This window comes from Salvelinus alpinus, chromosome 9, assembly GCF_045679555.1.
Source record: "Salvelinus alpinus chromosome 9, SLU_Salpinus.1, whole genome shotgun sequence".
Lineage (NCBI taxonomy): Eukaryota > Metazoa > Chordata > Actinopteri > Salmoniformes > Salmonidae > Salvelinus > Salvelinus alpinus.
The window spans coordinates 21576931-21601661 of record NC_092094.1 but is presented as its reverse complement, the minus strand read 5'-3'; the positions used below and the strand labels follow the sequence as shown (position 1 = coordinate 21601661).

General features: G+C 42.0%; 1 protein-coding gene across 5 annotated transcripts in view; it reads left to right on the top strand.

The window, feature by feature from the left end:
• LOC139583969 (SLIT-ROBO Rho GTPase-activating protein 1-like) overlaps nt 1-24731 on the top strand; it is a 194079-nt gene that overhangs the window by 140341 nt on the left and 29007 nt on the right. For 3 of the 5 annotated variants that reach the window (XM_071415451.1, XM_071415450.1, XM_071415454.1), the window contains exons 12-18: nt 2180-2288; nt 4530-4590; nt 5347-5424; nt 12524-12658; nt 16119-16227; nt 16959-17183; nt 19964-20043. In XM_071415451.1, coding sequence (XP_071271552.1) covers nt 2180-2288; nt 4530-4590; nt 5347-5424; nt 12524-12658; nt 16119-16227; nt 16959-17183; nt 19964-20043 — 797 coding nt within the window. Of the gene's footprint in view, nt 1-2179; nt 2289-2938; nt 2973-4529; nt 4591-5346; nt 5425-12523; nt 12659-16118; nt 16228-16958; nt 17184-19963; nt 20044-24731 lie in introns of all 5 variants that reach the window. The other 2 variants (XM_071415453.1, XM_071415452.1) reach the window with 1 other exon arrangement.

Genomic DNA, 24731 nt, shown 5'->3' with positions numbered 1-24731 from the left:
ATGCTGCCGCACGGCGCCCCCACACACTCCTCCCAGCAGGCCTGGTATTTTCATGACCTTTTGAAGTTGGGTGGTAATTCTCTCTCTAGGAGATGGTGACAGACTAATGGGGATATCAAACCATCTAATAATCTCTCTCTAGGAGATGGTGACAGACTAGTGTGGATATCAAACCCTCTATCTAAAAATCTCTCTCTATGAGATGGTGACAGACTAATGGGGATATCAAACCATCTAATAATGTCTCTCTAGGAGATGGTGACAGACTAGTGGGGATATCAAACCATCTAATAATCTCTCTCTAGGAGATGGTGACAGACTAATGGGGATATCAAACCATCTAATAATCTCTCTAGGAGATGGTGACAGACTAGTGGGGATATCAAACCATCTAATAATCTCTCTCTAGGAGATGGTGACAGACTAGTGGGGATATCAAACCATCTAATAATCTCTCTAGGAGATGGTGACAGACTAGTGGGGATATCAAACCCTGCATCTAATAATCTCTCTAGGAGATGGTGACAGACTAGTGGGGATATCAAACCCTGCATCTAATAATCTCTCTCTAGGAGATGGTGACAGACTAGTGGGGATATCAAACCCTCTATCTAATAATCTCTCTCTAGGAGATGGTGACAGACTAGTGTGGATATCAAACCCTCTATCTAAAAATCTCTCTATGAGATGGTGACAGACTAGTGTGGATATCAAACCCTCTATCTAATAATCTCTCTCTAGGAGATGGTGACAGACTAGTGTGGATATCAAACCCTCCATCTAATAATCTCTCTCTAGGAGATGGTGACAGACTAGTGTGGATATCAAACCCTCTATCTAATAATCTCTCTCTAGGAGATGGTGACAGACTAATGGGGATATCAAACCATCTAATAATCTCTCTCTAGGAGATGGTGACAGACTAATGGGGATATCAAACCCTCTATCTAATAATCTCTCTCTAGGAGATGGTGACAGACTAGTGTGGATATCAAACCCTCTATCTAAAAATCTCTCTATGAGATGGTGACAGACTAGTGTGGATATCAAACCCTCTATCTAATAATCTCTCTCTAGGAGATGGTGACAGACTAGTGTGGATATCAAACCCTCTATCTAATAATCTCTCTCTAGGAGATGGTGACAGACTAATGGGGATATCAAACCATCTAATAATCTCTCTCTAGGAGATGGTGACAGACTAATGGGGATATCAAACCCTCTATCTAATAATCTCTCTCTAGGAGATGGTGACAGACTAGTGTGGATATCAAACCCTCCATCTAATAATCTCTCTATGAGATGGTGACAGACTAGTGTGGATATCAAACCCTCTATCTAATAATCTCTCTCTATGAGATGGTGACAGACTAGTGTGGATATCAAACCCTCTATCTAAAAATCTCTCTATGAGATGGTGACAGACTAGTGTGGATATCAAACCCTCTATCTAATAATCTCTCTCTAGGAGATGGTGACAGACTAGTGTGGATATCAAACCCTCCATCTAATAATCTCTCTCTAGGAGATGGTGACAGACTAGTGTGGATATCAAACCCTCTATCTAATAATCTCTCTCTAGGAGATGGTGACAGACTAATGGGGATATCAAACCATCTAATAATCTCTCTCTAGGAGATGGTGACAGACTAATGGGGATATCAAACCATCTAATAATCTCTCTCTAGGAGATGGTGACAGACTAGTGGGGATATCAAACCATCTAATAATCTCTCTCTAGGAGATGGTGACAGACTAATGGGGATATCAAACCATCTAATAATCTCTCTCTAGGAGATGGTGACAGACTAGTGGGGGTATCAAACCCTCTATCTAATAATCTCTCTCTAGGAGATGGTGACAGACTAGTGGGGATATCAAACCATCTAATAATCTCTCTCTAGGAGATGGTGACAGACTAGTGGGGATATCAGGATTCGGGCCCAGCGTCATCTCACGACTAACACTCAAACTCACAGGACAGGCTGGGTGACACCATACACGACTTCACAACACAAGAAGTCACTTTTGTGTGATAGTTTAGGATTGTTCACATTTGCGTGCGTAGTTTATCTGAAATCTCAGATGTCAGATTTTTTTACTTCGGACATTGGTGAGTTCAGACAAACTGTGTATGTTCATGGTGGGAGATTTCTCTAACACAGTCTCCATTTTCCAGGCCTCCCAATGTGCCGCCCAAACCTCACAGTGGCACAAATAGGAGGGCTAGGCCCCGCTCGGTCTTTAACGTTAAGTTGTTTAATGGCAATCTGGAGTCCTTTGTCAAGGTACTGGTCAAGTCTGGCCTTGGCTGCTACCGACCGTCTCCCCGACCGTTTCCATAATAATGACCGTAACTCAACCACTCACACTTTGTCTTTTTCCTGGGGTTCGATCATTAGGCTGACCACACCAGTCAGGGATTTTATCTTTTCGTTTCTCTCTGTAGTCTCAAACGTTGGGGAAGCACAGGGGCGGCATTGCTACTGACAGAGTGCGTCCAGGGAAGGAGGTATGATGGCAGAGCAGAGGGCACACTAGCACAGTGGAGGGGGATGAAGGGGGAGGATGGGGGGAAGGAGGACGGGATGGAGGGGAGATGTTTGTCTCCATCTTTCCCCCGAGTCACTGCTGTCAGCTAGGGCATTGGTATTCCTCCCTATTTCTCTCTCTTCCTTCTCTCTCTTCTCTGGCTGGTATGAAAGCAGCCATTGTCAGCAGGATATATGTGACAGCCAGGGGATGGTGGCCAGAGCGATAAGGAATCCACCACCTCCCCACAATGCCCTGCTGCTTCCCCTGCGTTTGACGCCAGCTCTGTTCTCAGTGTGTGGGGGGTGAGGGCTGGGCTTTGGTACTGTAGCTGGCTGCTGTGGTGATTTAATCTGGGTTTCACCTCTTTCTCGCTCTCTCTGCTTCCTTCTACGCTTCCTCGTAGCCGCGGACGACGGAACTCGCACGCCAGACACCAGGTAGAGTGGAGACACTGTGGAGTGGAGAGGGACCCGTCCCTACTGCTACCTGTCTGTCTGTCAGGGCCGGGGTGATAACAGTATTGCCATACTCGTTAGTATCGTGGCAAGGAAACAAAACACGAAGCGGGTTTAACTTCTTTAGGAATACCTCCCTAATGTTGGAAACAAACATCATTATGTTGTCATCCAGAGTCACATTTATTCATTTTGCAAGCTATAGCACACAATATTTTACATACAATAGTTTGGTCTGCTTTGTGTTTTCATTTTTGCCATGGAAAAAATATTGCGATACTGGTATTGTCACAGTCTTACTGTCTATGCTGACTTCCTATCTCTGTCTGTCTCTCTTTTTCTGCCCCGAACATGCCCTCCACCTCCTGTCTGTGATAATCTTTCACCCGTTTGTGTTGATGTGCAATACTAACTCCCTGGAGGTTTGCTCTGACAGACTGAAGTGCTCACATCTATAGATCGTTATTCATATATTCCTGTGCCAGGGTTACAACTGGATTATGAAGTACAATTTGAACTGTACCCTATTAATTGAAAATGTACCCTATACTTACAATTTGGTTTAGATTACATTGTAAAATTCGTAGAATTCCCAACACTTATTTCAGACCTTGCAACATTTACATTGACAGATATTGAATTCCTCCCAACATAGTCTGTCTTGCTTAGTCCTCAGCTATAGAACATTGGTACCCGGTGGTTCCTGGAATCCCGGCATGGTTGATGTGTTTAGGGCCATGTGTCTACTCCCCCTGGGTGAAAACCGATCCACAACATTATTAGAAGCATGTAAGAGTTCTCTGCCTCAGCAGGGAGCTAGCAGCTGGTACTTCGGCCAAGTGTACTCTGGAGTGCAGCTCTTGTACCCTTCTACTGAGGGAGGGAGGAATGTGTTCTCTGTAAAGGGACAGCTCCTCTCTCACTCTCCTCTTTTCTCACTCTTCCTCCTCTCTCTCCACTCCATATGGAGTGTGTGGTAGTGGCTCTGTTACATAACCTCACATCCCTTATCAGTGTCCCAAGTGTGCTCTCAAGTGTTGACGTAACACAATAAAACAAGAAAAAGAGGCCATGTTTAGTACCACTGAAGCCCCATTGAGTTGTATTGGCTAAGAGAAACCCTTTGCACGGGCCTGTCAACGTAGTCAATGAGTCACTACGGTAGATCTTGTGATCTATAAAAATCATTGAGGCATTGTGAGAGACTGGACTGGGCATGAATGGTTCTGCAGCTGCAAAACTTTAGTCTGTCTCTGTAGACCTTCAGTATGATCATTGGTAACACTTTACTGTAGTCCCTTATATGCATATGGCAGATGTTATATTATCATATGTAGTTATTATAAAGGCTTTATGAATGCATACATAAGGGTGGCTACAGTAAAATGTCACCGGTCATTTCTCCCTTCACCCATTAAGTGTAATAATGGAGGCATGCATTTCGAAAACAATAAGCATGTAAAGACTGAATGATATAATGTATTTGAGGTCAGAATGAGCCGTCTGTTAATATGACATGTCCTTCCTCTCATTGTGAAGGACTCTGGACAAGCTATTCCCCGTGTGGTGGAGAGCTGTGTTCGATTCATCAATCTCTATGGTGAGCTGGTCATCCATCTATTACTTGTATTTGTTTTGCGACAGCTATGATTTTCTCTCCTTTTCTCACCTCTTGCAGGCCAATTAAGTGTAACAGTCCAAAATGACTGTGTGGTGCTAAATCTTCTCCCCTGGTCAAGGGTAACATTGCGGCAATTTCAGTGTTAATTGTCTGTGTGTTTCCATTCTTCCCGTGTCCGTGTTAAAATCCGTTCCATTTTAGTCACAGTCATGGGAAAGACTATGCAGATGCATCTTGTTTACAGCATCTGTCCATGCAGCCAATGGGATGCAACACACACACACACTCCCTTCATGCACACTGTCAAATAGGTTAGTTAGACTATCACTGTGAGACGCATTAATAATATAATAATGACCTCTGCGTTTTGCGGACACCGGCGACGTCTTACTGGGGCAGCCGTCTCTAGCGGGGAAGACCCTGACTAATTAAGTTACGAACTGACCTCTCTCCTTATTAAATGCTAATCCTGGCTGGAGGGCACTTTAGTAAGACTTGGTTGCGGTCTCTCTCCCTCATTAATTATCTTTAATTGGGAAACTGAAGGGCAAGAGGAATGGGATGTGGCCTTTAGTTGGGACTTAAACTGGCTTTTCTTTTTGCACTGGTGGTCTTTTATAATGGCTGCCTGTCACAATGGACTAAACGTGTGTGTCTACCTTTGTTTCACCTCTCTCTCTCTCTCTCTCGGGTCTGTACTTCTCTCTCCCCTCTGCCATTCTTTGTTCCCTGCAGGCCTTCAACATCAAGGGATATTCCGTGTGTCCGGGTCTCAGATGGAAATCAATGACATCAAGAACTCATTCGAGAGAGGTACTGTAGGATGTTCTGTTACTGTAGGATGTTCTGTTACTGTAAGGTACTGTAGGATGTTATGTAAGGTACTGTAGGATGTTCTGTTACTGTAAGGTACTGTAGGATGTTATGTTACTGTAAGGTACTGTAGGATGTTATGTAAGGTACTGTAGGATGTTATGTTACTGTAAGGTACTGTAGGATGTTATGTTACTGTAAGGTACTGTAGGATGTTATGTTACTGTAAGGTACTGTAGGATGTTCTGTTACTGTAAGGTACTGTAGGATGTTCTGTTACTGTAAGGTACTGTAGGATGTTATGTTACTGTAAGGTACTGTAGGATGTTCTGTTACTGTAGGATGTTCTGTTACTGTAAGGTACTGTATGATGTTCTGTTACTGTAAGGTACTGTAGGATGTTCTGTTACTGTAAGGTACTGTAGGATGTTATGTTACTGTAAGGTACTGTAGGATGTTATGTTACTGTAAGGTACTGTAGGATGTTATGTTACTGTAAGGTACTGTAGGATGTTATGTTACTGTAAGGTACTGTAGGATGTTATGTTACTGTAAGGTACTGTAGGATGTTATGTTACTGTAAGGTACTATGTTATTGTAAGGTACTTTAGGATGTTATGTTACTGTAAGGTACTGTAGGATGTTATGTTACTGTAAGGTACTGTAGGATGTTATGTTACTGTAAGGTACTGTAGGATGTTATGTTACTGTAAGGTACTGTAGGATGTTATGTAAGGTACTGTAGGATGTTATGTAAAGTACTGTAGGATGTTACTGTAAGGTACTGTAGGATGTTATGTTACTGTAAGGTACTGTAGGATGTTCTGTTACTGTAAGGTACTGTAGGATGTTATGTTACTGTAAGGTACTGTAGGATGTTATGTTACTGTAAGGTACTGTAGGATGTTATGTTACTGTAAGGTACTGTAGGATGTTATGTAAGGTACTGTAGGATGTTATGTTACTGTAAGGTACGGTAGGATGTTATGTTACTGTAAGGTACTGTAGGATGTTATGTAAGGTACTGTAGGATGTTGTGTTACTGTAAGGTACTGTAGGATGTTATGTTACTGTAAGGTACTGTAGGATGTTATGTTACTGTAAGGTACCGTAGGATGTTATGTAAGGTACTGTAGGATGTTATGTAAGGTACTGTAGGATGTTATGTAAGGTACTGTAGGATGTTCTGTTACTGTAAGGTACTGTAGGATGTTATGTTACTGTAAGGTACTGTAGGATGTTATGTAAGGTACTGTAGGATGTTATGTTACTGTAAGGTACTGTAGGATGTTCTGTTACTGTAAGGTACTGTAGGATGTTATGTTACTGTAAGGTACTGTAGGATGTTATGTTACTGTAAGGTACTGTAGGATGTTATGTAAGGTACTGTAGGATGTTATGTTACTGTAAGGTACTGTAGGATGTTATGTTACTGTAAGGTACTGTAGGATGTTATGTTACTGTAAGGTACTGTAGGATGTTATGTTACTGTAGGATGTTATGTTACTGTAAGGTACTGTAGGATGTTATGTAAGGTACTGTAGGATGTTATGTTACTGTAAGGTACTGTGGGATGTTCTGTTACTGTAAGGTACTGTAGGATGTTATGTTACTGTAAGGTACTGTAGGATGTTCTGTTACTGTAAGGTACTGTAGGATGTTATGTAAGGTACTGTAGGATGTTATGTAAGGTACTGTAGGATGTTATGTAAGGTACTGTAGGATGTTCTGTTACTGTAAGGTACTGTAGGATGTTATGTTACTGTAAGGTACTATAGGATGTAATGTAAGGTACTGTAGGATGTTATGTTACTGTAAGGTACTGTAGGATGTTATGTTACTGTAAGGTACTATAGGATGTTATGTAAGGTACTGTAGGATGTTATGTTACTGTAAGATACTATAGGATATTATGTAAGGTACTGTAGGATGTTATGTTACTGTAGGATGTTCTGTTACTGTAAGGTACTGTAGGATGTTATGTAAGGTACTGTAGGATGTTCTGTTACTGTAAGGTACTGTAGGATGTTATGTAAGGTACTGTAGGATGTTATGTAAGGTACTGTAGGATGTTATGTTACTGTAAGGTACTGTAGGATGTTATGTTACTGTAAGGTACTGTAGGATGTTATGTTACTGTAAGGTACTGTAGGATGTTCTGTTACTGTAAGGTACTGTAGGATGTTCTGTTACTGTAAGGTACTGTAGGATGTTATGTTACTGTAAGGTACTGTAGGATGTTCTGTTACTGTAGGATGTTCTGTTACTGTAAGGTACTGTAGGATGTTATGTTACTGTAAGGTACTGTAGGATGTTCTGTTACTGTAAGGTACTGTAGGATGTTCTGTTACTGTAAGGTACTGTAGGATGTTATGTTACTGTAAGGTACTGTAGGATGTTATGTTACTGTAAGGTACTGTAGGATGTTATGTTACTGTAAGGTACTGTAGGATGTTATGTTACTGTAAGGTACTGTAGGATGTTATGTTACTGTAAGGTACTGTAGGATGTTATGTTACTGTAAGGTACTGTAGGATGTTATGTAAGGTACTGTAGGATGTTATGTAAAGTACTGTAGGATGTTACTGTAAAGTACTGTAGGATGTTACTGTAAGGTACTGTAGGATGTTCTGTTACTGTAAGGTACTGTAGGATGTTATGTTACTGTAAGGTACTGTAGGATGTTATGTAAGGTACTGTAGGATGTTATGTTACTGTAAGGTACTGTAGGATGTTATGTTACTGTAAGGTACTGTAGGATGTTATGTTACTGTAAGGTACTGTAGGATGTTATGTTACTGTAAGGTACTGTAGGATGTTATGTAAGGTACTGTAGGATGTTGTGTTACTGTAAGGTACTGTAGGATGTTATGTTACTGTAAGGTACTGTAGGATGTTATGTTACTGTAAGGTACCGTAGGATGTTATGTAAGGTACTGTAGGATGTTATGTAAGGTACTGTAGGAATTTATGTAAGGTACTGTAGGATGTTCTGTTACTGTAAGGTACTGTAGGATGTTATGTTACTGTAAGGTACTGTAGGATGTTATGTAAGGTACTGTAGGATGTTATGTTACTGTAAGGTACTGTAGGATGTTATGTTACTGTAAGGTACTGTAGGATGTTATGTAAGGTACTGTAGGATGTTATGTAAGGTACTGTAGGATGCTACTGTAAGGTACTGTAGGATGTTATGTTACTGTAAGGTACTGTAGGATGTTATGTTACTGTAGGATGTTATGTTACTGTAAGGTACTGTAGGATGTTATGTAAGGTACTGTAGGATGTTATGTTACTGTAAGGTACTATAGGATGTTATGTTACTGTAAGGTACTGTAGGATGTTAAGTAAGGTACTGTGGGATGTTCTGTTACTGTAAGGTACTGTAGGATGTTATGTTACTGTAAGGTACTGTAGGATGTTCTGTTACTGTAAGGTACTGTAGGATGTTATGTAAGGTACTGTAGGATGTTATGTAAGGTACTGTAGGATGTTATGTAAGGTACTGTAGGATGTTCTGTTACTGTAAGGTACTGTAGGATGTTATGTTACTGTAAGGTACTATAGGATGTAATGTAAGGTACTGTAGGATGTTATGTTACTGTAAGGTACTGTAGGATGTTATGTTACTGTAAGGTACTATAGGATGTTATGTAAGGTACTGTAGGATGTTATGTTACTGTAAGATACTATAGGATGTTATGTAAGGTACTGTAGGATGTTATGTTACTGTAAGGTACTGTAGGATGTTCTGTTACTGTAAGGTACTGTAGGATGTTATGTTACTGTAAGGTACTGTGGGATGTTCTGTTACTGTAAGGTACTGTAGGATGTTATGTAAGGTACTGTAGGAAGTTATGTAAGGTACTGTAGGAAGTTATGTAAGGTACTGTAGGATGTTATGTAAGGTACTGTAGGATGTTCTGTTACTGTAAGGTACTGTAGGATATTATGTTACTGTAAGGTACTGTAGGATGTTCTGTTACTGTAAGGTACTGTAGGATGTTATGTAAGGTACTGTAGGATGTTATGTAAGGTACTGTAGGATGTTATGTAAGGTACTGTAGGATGTTACTGTAAGGTACTGTAGGATGTTCTGTTACTGTAAGGTACTGTAGGATGTTATGTTACTTTAAGGTACTGTAGGATGTTCTGTTACTGTAAGGTACTGTGGGATGTTCTGTTACTGTAAGGTACTGTAGGATGTTCTGTTACTGTAAGGTACTGTAGGATGTTATGTAAGGTACTGTAGGATATTATGTTACTGTAAGGTACTGTAGGATGTTATGTTACTGTAAGGTACTATAGGATGTTATGTAAGGTACTGTAGGATGTTATGTTACTGTAAGGTACTGTAGGATGTTCTGTTACTGTAAGGTACTGTAGGATGTTATGTAAGGTACTGTAGGATGTTATGTAAGGTACTGTAGGATGTTATGTAAGGTACTGTAGGATGTTATGTTACTGTAAGGTACTGTAGGATGTTATGTTACTGTAAGGTACTGTAGGATGTTCTGTTACTGTAAGGTACTGTAGGATGTTCTGTTACTGTAAGGTACTGTGGGATGTTACTGTAAGGTACTGTAGGATGTTATGTTACTGTAAGGTACTGTAGGATGTTATGTTACTGTAAGGTACTGTAGGATGTTACTGTAAGGTACTGTAGGATGTTATGTAAGGTACTGTAGGATGTTATGTTACTGTAAGGTACTGTAGGATGTTAAGTAAGGTACTGTGGGATGTTCTGTTACTGTAAGGTACTGTAGGATGTTATGTTACTGTAAGGTACTGTAGGATGTTCTGTTACTGTAAGGTACTGTAGGATGTTATGTAAGGTACTGTAGGATGTTCTGTTACTGTAAGGTACTGTAGGATGTTATGTTACTGTAAGGTACTGTAGGATGTTATGTAAGGTACTGTAGGATGTTATGTAAGGTACTGTAGGATGTTATGTAAGGTACTGTAGGATGTTATGTAAGGTACTGTAGGATGTTATGTTACTGTAAGGTACTGTAGGATGTTATGTTACTGTAAGGTACTGTAGGATGTTATGTAAGGTACTGTAGGATGTTAAGTAAGGTACTGCGGGATGTTCTGTTACTGTAAGGTACTGTAGGATGTTCTGTTACTGTAAGGTACTGTAGGATGTTATGTAAGGTACTGTAGGATGTTATGTAAGGTACTGTAGGATGTTATGTAAGGTACTGTAGGATGTTCTGTTACTGTAAGGTACTGTAGGATGTTATGTTACTGTAAGGTACTATAGGATGTTATGTAAGGTACTGTAGGATGTTATGTTACTGTAAGGTACTGTAGGATGTTACTGTAAGGTACTATAGGATGTTATGTAAGGTACTGTAGGATGTTATGTTACTGTAAGGTACTGTAGGATGTTATGTTACTGTAAGGTACTGTAGGATGTTCTGTTACTGTAGGATGTTCTGTTATTGTAAGGTGCTGTAGGATGTTATGTTACTGTAAGGTACTGTAGGATTTTATGTTACTGTAAGGTACTGTATGATGTTAAGTAAGGTACTGTGGGATGTTCTGTTACTGTAAGGTACTGTAGGATGTTCTGTTACTGTAAGGTACTTTAGGATGTTATGTTACTGTAAGGTACTGTGGGATGTTCTGTTACTGTAAGGTACTGTAGGATGTTATGTAAGGTACTGTAGGATGTTATGTAAGGTACTGTAGGATGTTATGTAAGGTACTGTAGGATGTTAAGTAAGGTACTGTGGGATGTTCTGTTACTGTAAGGTACTGTAGGATGTTCTGTTACTGTAAGGTACTGTAGGATGTTATGTTACTGTAAGGTACTGTAGGATGTTCTGTTATGTAAGGTACTGTAGGATGTTATGTAAGGTACTGTAGGATGTTCTGTTACTGTAAGGTACTGTAGGATGTTATGTTACTGTAAGGTACTGTAGGATGTTCTGTTACTGTAAGGTACTGTGGGATGTTCTGTTACTGTAAGGTACTGTATGATGTTCTGTTACTGTAAGGTACTGTAGGATATTATGTAAGGTACTGTAGGATGTTATGTTACTGTAAGGTACTGTAGGATGTTCTGTTACTGTAAGGTACTGTAGGATGTTATGTTACTGTAAGGTACTATAGGATGTTATGTAAGGTACTGTAGGATGTTATGTTACTGTAAGGTACTATAGGATGTTCTGTTACTGTAAGGTACTATAGGATGTTCTGTTACTGTAAGGTACTGTAGGATGTTCTGTTACTGTAAGGTACTGTAGGATGTTATGTTACTGTAAGGTACTATAGGATGTTATGTAAGGTACTGTAGGATATTATGTTACTGTAAGGTACTGTAGGATGTTCTGTTACTGTAAGGTACTGTAGGATGTTATGTTACTGTAAGGTACTATAGGATGTTATGTAAGGTACTGTAGGATGTTATGTTACTGTAAGGTACTGTAGGATGTTATGTTACTGTAAGGTACTGTAGGATGTTATGTAAGGTACTGTAGGATGTTATGTAAGGTACTGTAGGATGTTATGTTACTGTAAGGTACTGTAGGATGTTATGTTACTGTAAGGTACTGTAGGATGTTCTGTTACTGTAAGGTACTGTGGGATGTTCTGTTACTGTAAGGTACTGTGGGATGTTATGTTACTGTAAGGTACTGTAGGATGTTATGTTACTGTAAGGTACTGTAGGATGTTATGTTACTGTAAGGTACTGTAGGATGTTAACATATTATTGTACAGTCAGCCCAATACTTTTATACTGTCCAGGATTGACAGTTCAGTCAGTCAAATTACACTCATTTGATACCATCAGTGGATTGCAGCACATAGGGACAGAAGGAAAAGCAAACACAGGAAATCAATGATATAGTTCATTTGAGCTGTAGAATATGACTTTGCTTAATTGCTAGTTAATTTTCTGTTTTGAGATAATTAGTTGACACTGGAAAGAACTTAAGCTAATGAAAGAAGCAGAAACATTGACATGTTTACAATGTACCCTGGTCAAATGGGCACTGCTTGTTTGTAAGTTTCAAACTTCCTTCTAGTCAGGGGAAATGTAATGATTGCCTGCATACAACACCCTCACATACACTTATCGATCTCCCAGGTAACGACCCATTGACAGATGAAGAGAATAACCACGACATCAACTCGGTTGCCGGGGTTCTTAAACTCTACTTCCGGGGCCTGGAGAAATCCCTCTTGCCCAAGGAAAGATTTAATGACCTCCTCTCCTGCGTCAGTAAGTACCTCTGCTTGACGTTGTCTCTGGACCAGCACAGCTGGGGGTGCTACATTATAATAAACACACGCAAGCATGTACAAACACACAGACGCGCGCACACCCACACATATTATGGGCAAATGTGCAAAGTTGAACTTAATGTCTTCATATTCAAAGCCCACATATTATGGGCAAATGTGCAAAGTTGAACTTAATGTCTTCATATTCAATGGAAGTGTATACATTGTGACTTACATGCCCTCTAGGAGCCATGTAAGTCATTAGTTGGTGTTCACATACCCTCCACAGGTCAACTCTTAATGTCCCACTATGGGGAAATCATCACAAACATCATAGCTACTACTTACTCTTCTGTGGTGTGTTCATCAGTAGCATTGTGTTATCCCGTCTTTGTGCTTGGAGGTGAATAGTACCACTTTGTGTTGTTGACTGTCTTCTCCACTGACTAGAGCATTCATGTGGTGAGCTAGGACACAAAGCTCACCATACAGCCTGGTGTTGGGTAATGAAAAGTATAAACGCACAACTACAGTAGTGTTTACATCAAACCATACAGTGACGAGTTCACTACTCTGTCACAGACGGCCATGTTGTTCTCTTACTGTAACGGCAGTGTGACACGGTCTTGCATAGTTCAGTCCGCTCTTTGTGGGACTCGCTCTGACATTTTATAAGATGTCATGTGGGGGCTTTGGGGGGGGACTAGTGGAGTAGCCACTGTTGTTCAAGTACAATGGACTGACTAGTGTGGGTCACGTACTGTACACAATGTTTGCCGTAATGCCTTTGGTGTGTGTGAGAATGGGGGGGGGGGGGGGGGATTCTGTGTGTGTATGTGAGCGAGAGATATGGCATTGGTTTACATTGTGCAGTCAGTGTGTGAGTGATGGGGATTCCCTGTTGTCTACATTCTCAGGCTTCACATACCAGCACTTGGAGAGTGGGCCTCTTGCCCAGCCACCAGTCTCCATATTAATAAAACCCTCCACTCCTTTCAGAATGAGCCAGATATTTAGCACAGTATCACCTTTACTTTAAATGGTTGGCTCACTGGGCACTGGGTAAACACATTTATCGAGGTACAGAACGTTGTCTATGTTTTTGACAGTGCTGCATTTGAACTTTAACTTGGTCTTTGTTGTACAGTTGCAAATGCCTGTGTAGTCTGTCTATGGTCTTTTCATTTGGGATTCACAACGAGTGGGCTGGGGTGATTGTGAGGAGGGGGGGGGGGGTGACTGTTCTTTAAATAGCATCCATCTGAAGTGTTCAGGAACCATGCAGAAAGAAACCGAGTTAAGTACTCATGTAAGATGAATAACATCACAAGTATTCCCAAAAGCCAACTCCCAGATGGCCCAAACTCGTTTCACGGAGACAGCACTATTTCAGGCAGCCATCGTTGTCGTCAATGAAAAAATGAAATGGGCTGCTTTGGAACGGAGGAGTTGGGCGGATTCGAGTGAAACAGATCAGTGCTCCACCATTTGTGATCGTTCTGAGATGAGACCAAAGGGATGTTTTGTGAGATGCTTTGTCCTTGATAATTATAGCAGTAGTGACAAAAATAGTTTAAAATGCCAAAGATCATTTTCTCTGGCTGACTAGAGAGAGACCGAGATAGAGAAACAGTATGAGGTCTGGACATGTTTTAGTGCTTCAGCAGACATTCTTGTCCAGACACTTCTAATCAGAACGTTGTGCTCTGAAACATCTCAAGAAGACACACGCTCCCTCTCCCCTCTGATAGAAGACTGTAACATTCTTACCATATTTAGTGCAGCAACAGAACTGGAAACAGCAGAACTTATACCGGTGTGATTTATAGCTGTGCAATTGTCTTCTATGATATTTATAACGGTTCTTCCCAGGAATTCTAAGGACAGTGCTAGCATCCATAGTGCTATTGGGAGCAGCTTTGTGCTCTGAGACAACTTCATCAGTGGTTAACTTGGTGAGGGCTCCAGATACTGCTCTCGCCATTGAGCGCAGCATTGAGTCTGATTCAACCAGGCTATAGAATGTGTGACCTATCCTAATGGCCTCGGCCTGAATATGCTGCTGTGCTATTTATAGCTGCAGCCTGCAGTCACACTCGGTATCAATGAGTAAGTGGTCACATTCAGATGAATAACTCTCATTAAATATGCAGCCCTGCAAAGTGGCGGGTCAGACCCATTTTAGAGAAGAGCATGGACGACGCAGTGACAGAAATCACAGTGATACGTTCTCTGGATGTGTTGGCTTCTTGGCGGATCTGTTCACCCGCTTGTGTGAATACACACACACACATAAACACACCTCGGATACATGTATTTTAAATTGATATGTGCATACTAATAAGAAATGTAGATCAAGATAAAAACAGTTCAACCGCATTGTCTAAATAGCTTCGGTCTGTACTACTAACATTTAGATGATGAGTAATATCTAATGATTTAATACAACCCCATAGTACTAACATTTAGATGATGAGTAATATCTAATGATTTAATACAACCCCATAGTACTAACATTTAGATGATGAGTAATATCTAATGATTTAATACAACCCCATAGTACTAACATTTAGATGATGAGTAATATCTAATGATTTAATACAACCCCATAGTACTAACATTTAGATGATGAGTAATATCTAATGATTTAATACAACCCCATAGTACTAACATTTAGATGATGAGTAATATCTAATGATTTAATACAACCCCATAGTACTAACATTTAGATGATGAGTAATATCTAATGATTTAATACAACCCCATAGTACTAACATTTAGATGATGAGTAATATCTAATGATTTAATACAACCCCATAGTACTAACATTTAGATGATGAGTAATATCTAATGATTTAATACAACCCCATAGTACTAACATTTAGATGATGAGTAATATCTAATGATTTAATACAACCCCATAGTACTAACATTTAGATGATGAGTAATATCTAATGATTTAATACAACCCCATAGTACTAACATTTAGATGATGAGTAATATCTAATGATTTAATACAACCCCATAGTACTAACATTTAGATGATGAGTAATATCTAATGATTTAATACAACCCCATAGTACTAACATTTAGATGATGAGTAATATCTAATGATTTAATACAACCCCATAGTACTAACATTTAGATGATGAGTAATATCTAATGATTTAATACAACCCCATAGTACTAACATTTAGATGATGAGTAATATCTAATGATTTAATACAACCCCATAGTACTAACATTTAGATGATGAGTAATATCTAATGATTTAATACAACCCCATAGTACTAACATTTAGATGATGAGTAATATCTAATGATTTAATACAACCCCATAGTACTAACATTTAGATGATGAGTAATATCTAATGATTTAATACAACCCCATAGTACTAACATTTCTCTCTCTCTCTCCTTCTCCCCCTCTCTCTCTCCATCTCCTTCCCCTCCCCCCAGGAATAGAGAACCTGTATGAAAGGTCCCTGTACATCCGTAAGATTCTCCTGACCGCCATGCCCAGATCCATCCTCATCGTGATGCGCTACCTTTTTGCCTTTCTCAATCAGTAAGTCCTCAACAACCATACTCCAGGGTCATATTCATTAGGCATCAAACTGAAAAAAGTACTGAAAGGGGGAGGTACTACCTGGCAAATTTTGGTTTCCTGTTGTGAATGGTTTTCCATTGCGTGCCCTAATGAATAATATGACCCAGGCTTGTTCACTGACTCTTCATTGTCTGATATACGGTTTGAAAGCACAAAAGACACATTGACTGGCCTACTGTTTGGGGACATGTTACTCAATCACCAATAGCCCTAATAACTTGCACCTTTAAGATCATTGTACAGTACATTTCTCCTGTTTGTTACTGTATGTAGAGAGAGAAAATAAGCTAGCGTTAAATTAAACATGTCCGGGGTTAATGGATGACTGGAGAGATTTACTCCTTAGTAATTTACTCCACCTGAAATGCGCTCATTGTTTTACTGCTTAGCTGATAGAGAGGAGCATAATCCCGTTGTGTGATCTGTTAGGTTATTAAAAATGTTTGAGAATTGATCACTATCCAGACAGTGAGAGGATAGAATCAATCAAATAAACATTCTGTGTTTGAGAAGTGCAACGTTTATCCGCTTTATCTTGTTAAAGAGATTATGCTAACTTAATGTAAAGTCGATTGTTGTGTGTAAACCCTTTATCTCTCTCACCTATCTCTCGCTCTGTCTATCTCCCTCTACCACTCTCACTCACCCTCTCTTTGCTCCCTCTCCCCCGTCCTCCCTCTGCCCCCCAGCCTGTCCCAGTACAGCGATGAGAACATGATGGACCCCTATAACCTGGCCATCTGCTTCGGCCCCACCCTCATGCCCACACCCAACATCGAGGACCAGGTGTTGTGCCAGGCACACGTCAACGAGATCATCAAGACCATCATCATCCACCACGAAACCATCTTCCCCGACACCAAGGAGCTGGACGGGCCCGTCTACGAGAAATGCATGGCCGGGGAAGACTACTGGTGAGCTGAACATAGAAATAGAATTACTAGAAAGGCAACTGGTGAGCTGAACGATTGAGCTGAATGATTTGAGCAGGGTGTGTGAGAAGGGCATGGCTGGCGGAGACTACTGGTCAGGGTTCTTGCATTTAGACACTTTATAAATTCCATTACTTTTTCATGACTTCCCATGTCTACAAATTAGAATTTGTATGACAGTGGCTAAACATGTGCCGGGCAACACCTTGTGACAAATGTACAGAAGAATACATTTGAATCAACATTTAATTTCCAAACAGCAATTCATCTGACATTTCATGATTTTTCTTCATTGTATCAATAGATGTGTTCAATTCTCTGCCAGAAGGTCCCTGACCTGTGAGAACCCTGTGAGATGATTGACTGAGCAGGGTCGCCCTTCGATGGAGTCAGAGGTTATTCATTAGTGAAACTATGCGGGCGACTTGCAATGATGTCATTTTGACAAGCTTCACTGAGGTGTTGGCTGGGGAGCCAGTAGGGGTGTTTTTCTCATTCCTGTCCTGTGAATGTATCATAGCTCAGGCTCGCAGCCAAATATCCCTTCATATGGGACGTAATACTCCATGCTGCCGGTATGTGTGTGTCTGCACTGCAGTGGGAGCTGCAGCTGTCTCAATATGTCGTTAGAGTTAATGCAGGTAATTATGCTAAATTATTAAAGTGTCCGTGGTGAGACAATATGACAGGGTACAGCTCTCTTTTCTGTATCAGACCTTTAGATATCTGCCTTGACGAAATGAGACTGAATGAATTGATCACCATAATGACCCCAGACGCAGAAGAAAGAGACCAAGTCATTTGGCAAGGAAACAGTAATTTTAACATCATGTAATGCAGCTTGTAAAAGTACGTTAAAACAGAGCAGAGTAACGTCTCTGGGCCAGCTAGCTCCACAGCTATGAGGAGCTGTGCAGGGAGAGTTTATCGTTCTCTTCCCCTGAAGAGCACTAGCCTGGTCCCAGATCTGTTTGTGCTGTCTTGCCAACTCCTATGCTTTAGATATTGGCCTTGATGAGGTGAGATGGACCGAAGCGATCACGATTGGGAAGGAAACACTATTTATAACCTGAAGTGCATCACATAGAAGTACATTAACAGACCAAAGTAAAGTTTGGCAGGATGGCTCCACAGCTGTGAGGAGAGCCTGTCTCTTCCTCTGAAGAGCACGTCTGTCTCTCTGTTCCTTGGCAGAGTGTAAGCCTTTGCTCTGCCAGAGATAATCACCTGTCACAGCCATCAGGACACCATCCCTGACCGAGCCACATCAAACCTAGAAGATTTGTTGTCGTCTCTCCATCCCTCCTCCCCCCCGGGGGGTGAGGCGGGTGGCTGTGGTGTTTTACCCTGGGAAGCGGCGCTAAGTGCCAGTCGGAGGTAATCTGTGGAAGATGTAAGGGGCATTAATGCCAGGGACGTCTGAAAACCGATAAACAGCACCCAGCCTGTGTCATGGGAATACTGATGATGCCCTCTATTTGGTAGTCGGTGGCTGCCAATAGTCGGTGGATGCCTCTCAATGTGGCTGTAGGTGCATCTCAAAATATCTCAAGTCAAGTCAGTGAGACAGACCTGTCCATTACGCAGGAGCTCTGACTGACTTGTTTACATAAGACAACACGTGGCCAATGTTATTTGGACCCTAAGCCCTTTATGCAGGGGCCACTTCCTGATGTGTTTGATAGGGATCACTCCAGTCTGCTACTGTTTTGGCCAAAATGACAACTGACATTATGCACACTTGCATCCCAACTGGCACAAAATTATAAACCCATTTGCGAGCATCTTTCGCCCTGGCGCAACCTGTTTTGTAACATGATTTGCTATGAAACACTGCCAGACAGGTGCACACTCTGGTAACAGATAGTGAGAAAGTTGTAAAAACAAAACGGCAGCGAAGACGACTCGTTGCCTCTCGACAGTGACTTGATAAGCTGATTTAGCTAACCTGGCCTGCCTGCTCAAAGTGCCTGCTAGCTACTACTAGCTAGCTTCATTGACAAACACAAAGATGAAACTTAGCCAGCTAGCTAGTAGTGATTTTAGTTTAACGGCTTGCTGATGATGAAATTGTTCTCAGAAATCAGTCCTGAGTGCAGCCAGCAGCAGCTGACTTTATTCTGTCTGCAGTTCACTGACTTTTGTAGCGGGTACAAAAATACCGCACCAAATACCTGATGTACAATTGCGCAACTAAGACCTGCTCTGCAAAGACGTCAAAATGAATTACAGATTTATTGATTTATATTTTGAGGAAGTGGTAGTGGCTAGGTTGTTGCTACCGTGACTCAGGAGGGACAAACGACAGTAACTGCCAGGGTAAGATATGCGAACATAGCACACCCACATCGAACCACACCCCCATGACCCAAATCTTGTTTTTCTTAATGAGCAACAGAAGAACACATGCGGAATTTGTGCGTTCAGCCCCCTTTAACAGCGGCCCTCCAGACCTCGGTGAAGACTGTATGCGGGCTGTGGGGGAAAATGAGTTTGACACCCCTGATCTACACTAAAAGTCTTTGATAGATGATATCTATGTGAGTGCATACTACTACCAGGTATTTGCTTTCACCAGTCCAGTAGTGTCACATCATTGCCGAAGAAGGAAAGCATGCAAATGGGGGAATCCACTTTAAACAAGATACACGCTGAGGATGGATGAAATTGAGTAGCGGTTACAATTGTATCCATGGTAGCCTGACCTCAACCTATAATCTCTGACCCCTAACCCTGACCTCTGACCTTCTCTCCCCCCACAGTGAGAGTCCCTACAGTGAGCATGGGGCCATAGAGGAGGTGGACAATGAGGGAGGCACTGAGACGCATACCAGCGAGGACGGTGAGTACCCTTCAACCAGGTACCCTATGATGTAATGACATACCAGATGTGAACGTCATGGGAAAAGCATACACTTTCTTTCTCCAGTGTCTGTGCTGTGGTCTACTGAGGGTTAAATCCAGACTTTCTCTAGTGTCTGTGCTGTGGTCTAGCGAGGGTTAAATCCAGACTTTCTCTAGTGTCTGTGCTGTGGTCTAGCGATGGTTAAATCCAGACTTTCTCTAGTGTCTGTGCTGTGGTCTACTGAGGGTTAAATCCAGACTTTCTCTAGTGTCTATGCTGTGGTCTAGCGAGGGTTAAATCCAGACTTTCTCTAGTGTCTGTGCTGTGGTCTACTGAGGGTTAAATCCAGACTTTCTCTAGTGTCTGTGCTGTGGTCTACTGAAGGTTAAATCCAGACTTTCTCTAGTGTCTGTGCTGTGGTCTAGCGAGGGTTAAATCCAGACTTTCTCTAGTGTCTGTGCTGTGGTCTAGCGAGGGTTAAATCCAGACTTTCTCTAGTGTCTGTGCTGTGGTCTACTGAGGGTTAAATCCAGACTTTCTCTAGTGTCTGTGCTGTGGTCTAGCGAGGGTTAAATCCAGACTTTCTCTAGTGTCCGTGCTGTGGTCTACTGAGGGTTAAATCCAGACTTTCTCCAGTGTCTGTGCTGTGGTCTACTGAGGGTTAAATCCAGATTTTCTCTAGTGTCTGTGCTGTGGTCTAGCGAGGGTTAAATCCAGACTTTCTCTAGTGTCTGTGCTGTGGTCTACTGAGGGTTAAATCCAGACTTTCTCTAGTGTCTGTGCTGTGGTCTAGCGAGGGTTAAATCCAGACTTTCTCTAGTGTCTGTGCTGTGGTCTAGCGAGGGTTAAATCCAGACTTTCTCTAGTGTCTGTGCTGTGGTCTAGCGAGGGTTAAATCCAGACTTTCTCTAGTGTCTGTGCTGTGGTCTACTGAGGGTTAAATCCAGACTTTCTCTAGTGTATGTGCTGTGGTCTAGCGAGGGTTAAATCCAGACTTTCTCTAGTGTCTGTGCTGTGGTCTACTGAGGGTTAAATCCAGACTTCCTCTAGTGTCTGTGCTGTAGTCTAGTGAGGGTTAAATCCAGACTTTCTCCAGTGTCTTTGCTGTGGTCTACTGAGGGTTAAATCCAGACTTTCTCTAGTGTCTGTGCTGTGTTCTACTGAGGGTTAAATCCAGACTTTCTCCAGTGTCTGTGCTGTGGTCTAGCGAGGGTTAAATCCAGACTTTCTCTAGTGTCTGTGCTGTGGTCTAGCGAGGGTTAAATCCAGACTTTCTCTAGTGTCTGTGCTGTGGTCTACTGAGGGTTAAATCCAGACTTTCTCTAGTGTATGTGCTGTGGTCTAGCGAGGGTTAAATCCAGACTTTCTCTAGTGTCTGTGCTGTGGTCTACTGAGGGTTAAATCCAGACTTCCTCTAGTGTCTGTGCTGTAGTCTAGTGAGGGTTAAATCCAGACTTTCTCCAGTGTCTTTGCTGTGGTCTACTGAGGGTTAAATCCAGACTTTCTCTAGTGTCTGTGCTGTGGTCTACTGAGGGTTAAATCCAGACTTTCTCCAGTGTCTGTGCTGTGGTCTACTGAGGGTTAAATCCAGATTTTCTCTAGTGTCTGTGCTGTGGTCTAGCGAGGGTTAAATCCAGACTTTCTCTAGTGTCTGTGCTGTGGTCTACTGAGGGTTAAATCCAGACTTTCTCTAGTGTCTGTGCTGTGGTCTAGCGAGGGTTAAATCCAGACTTTCTCTAGTGTCTGTGCTGTGGTCTAGCGAGGGTTAAATCCAGACTTTCTCTAGTGTCTGTGATGTGGTCTAGCGAGGGTTAAATCCAGACTTTCTCTAGTGTCTGTGCTGTGGTCTACTGAGGGTTAAATCCAGACTTTCTCTAGTGTATGTGCTGTGGTCTAGCGAGGGTTAAATCCAGACTTTCTCTAGTGTCTGTGCTGTGGTCTACTGAGGGTTAAATCCAGACTTCCTCTAGTGTCTGTGCTGTAGTCTAGTGAGGGTTAAATCCAGACTTTCTCCAGTGTCTTTGCTGTGGTCTACTGAGGGTTAAATCCAGACTTTCTCTAGTGTCTGTGCTGTGGTCTACTGAGGGTTAAATCCAGACTTTCTCCAGTGTCTGTGCTGTGGTCTACTGAGGGTTAAATCCAGATTTTCTCTAGTGTCTGTGCTGTGGTCTAGCGAGGGTTAAATCCAGACTTTCTCTAGTGTCTGTGCTGTGGTCTACTGAGGGTTAAATCCAGACTTTCTCTAGTGTCTGTGCTGTGGTCTAGCGAGGGTTAAATCCAGACTTTCTCTAGTGTCTTTGCTGTGGTCTAGCGAGGGTTAAATCCAGACTTTCTCTAGTGTCTGTGCTGTGGTCTAGCGAGGGTTAAATCCAGACTTTCTCTAGTGTCTGTGCTGTGGTCTACTGAGGGTTAAATCCAGACTTTCTCTAGTGTATGTGCTGTGGTCTAGCGAGGGTTAAATCCAGACTTTCTCTAGTGTCTGTGCTGTGGTCTACTGAGGGTTAAATCCAGACTTCCTCTAGTGTCTGTGCTGTAGTCTAGTGAGGGTTAAATCCAGACTTTCTCCAGTGTCTTTGCTGTGGTCTACTGAGGGTTAAATCCAGACTTTCTCTAGTGTCTGTGCTGTGGTCTACTGAGGGTTAAATCCAGACTTTCTCTAGTGTCTGTGCTGTGGTCTACTGAGGGTTAAATCCAGACTTTCTCTAGTGTCTGTGCTGTGGTCTAGCGAGGGTTAAATCCAGACTTTCTCCAGTGTCTGTGCTGTGGTCTACTGAGGGTTAAACCAAGAGCCCACTGGCCTGTGTGGATAATCCTGCCTTGCTAAATGGAATGACCTTGGAGGGGCAGGGAACTGGGCTCCAGAGATGTGGGCATCTATTCATATTCTAATTCCTACTGTATCGCCAACACCCCATGGGACCTGGGCCACACAGTGATGGCAGCACCCCCCTCCCAGGCCCCCGGTGGGCTCTTTTGCATCCCTCCGGACCCCCTCGGGTGATGTGATGAGGGATCTTTAAGTTTTGGGGTTAGCCGATAGTATTTGAACGAGACCTAATCCTGTGGGTTGGTCACTCAAGGATACCCAGCATATACAGTGAGGGAAAAAAGTATTTGATCCCCTGCTGATTTTGTACGTTTGCCTACTGACAAAGAAATTATCAGTCTATAATTTTAATGGTAGGTTTATTTGAACAGTGAGAGACAGAATAACAACAAAAATATCCAGAAAAACGCATGTCAAAAATGTTATAAATTGATTTGCATTTTAATGAGGGAAATAAGTATTTGACCCCCTCTCAATCAGAAAGATTTCTGGCTCCCAGGTGTCTTTCATACAGGTAACGAGCTGAGATTAGGAGCACACTCTTAAAGGGAGTGCTACTAATCTCAGTTTCTTACCTGTATAAAAGACACCTGTCCACAGAAGCAATCAATCAATCAGATTCCAAACTCTCCACCATGGCCAAGACCAAAGAGCTCTCCAAGGATGTCAGGGACAAGATTGTAGATCTACACAAGGCTGGAATGGGCTACAAGACCATTGCCAAGCAGCTTGGTGAGAAGGTGACAACAGTTGGTGCGATTATTCGCAAATGGAAGAAACACAAAATAATTGTCAAACTCCCTTGGCCTAGGGCTCCATGCAAGATCTCACCTCATGGAGTTGCAATGATCATGCGAATGGTGAGGAATCAGCCCAGAACTACACAGGAGGATCTTGTCAATGATCTCAAGGCAGCTGGGACCATAGTCACCAAGAAAACAATTGGTAACACACTACGCCGTGAAGGACTGAAATCCTGCAGCGCCCGCAAGGTCCCCTGCTCAAGAAAGCACATATACATGCCCGTCTGAAGTTTGCCAATGAACATCTGAATGATTCAGAGGACAACTGGGTGAACGTGTTGTGGTCAGACGAGACCAAAATTGAGTTCTTTGGCATCAACTCAACTTGCCGTGTTTGGAGGAGGAGGAATGCTGCCTATGACCCCAAGAAACCATCCCCACCGTCAAACATGGAGGTGGAAACATTATGCTTTGGGGGTGTTTTTCTGCTAAGGGGACAGGACAACTTCACCGCATCAAAGGGACGATGGACGGGGCCATGTGCCGTCAAATCTTGGGTGAAAACCTCCTTCCCTCAGCCAGGGTATTGAAAATGGGTCGTGGATGGGTATTCCAGCATGACAATCACCCAAAACACACGGCCAAGGCAACAAAGGAGTGGCTCAAGAAAAAGCACATTAAGGTCCTGGAGTGGCCTAGCCAGTCTCCAGACCTTAATCCCATAGAAAATCTGTGGCGGGAGCTGAAGGTTCGAGTTGCCAAACGTCAGCCTCGAAACCTTAATGACTTGAAGAAGATCTGCAAAGAGGAGTGGGACAAAATCCCTCCTGAGATGTGTGCAAACCTGGTGGCCAACTACAAGAAACGTCTGACCTCTGTGATTGCCAACAAGGGTTTTGCCACCAAGTACTAAGTCATGTTTTGCAGAGGGGTCAAATACTTATTTCCCTCATTAAAATGCAAATCAATTTATAAAATTTTTGACATGCGTTTTTCTGGATTTTTTTGTTGATATTCTGTCTCTCACTGTTCAAATAAACCTACCATTAAAATTACAGACTGATCATTTCAATGTCAGTGGGCAAACGAACAAAATCAGCAGGGGATCAAATACT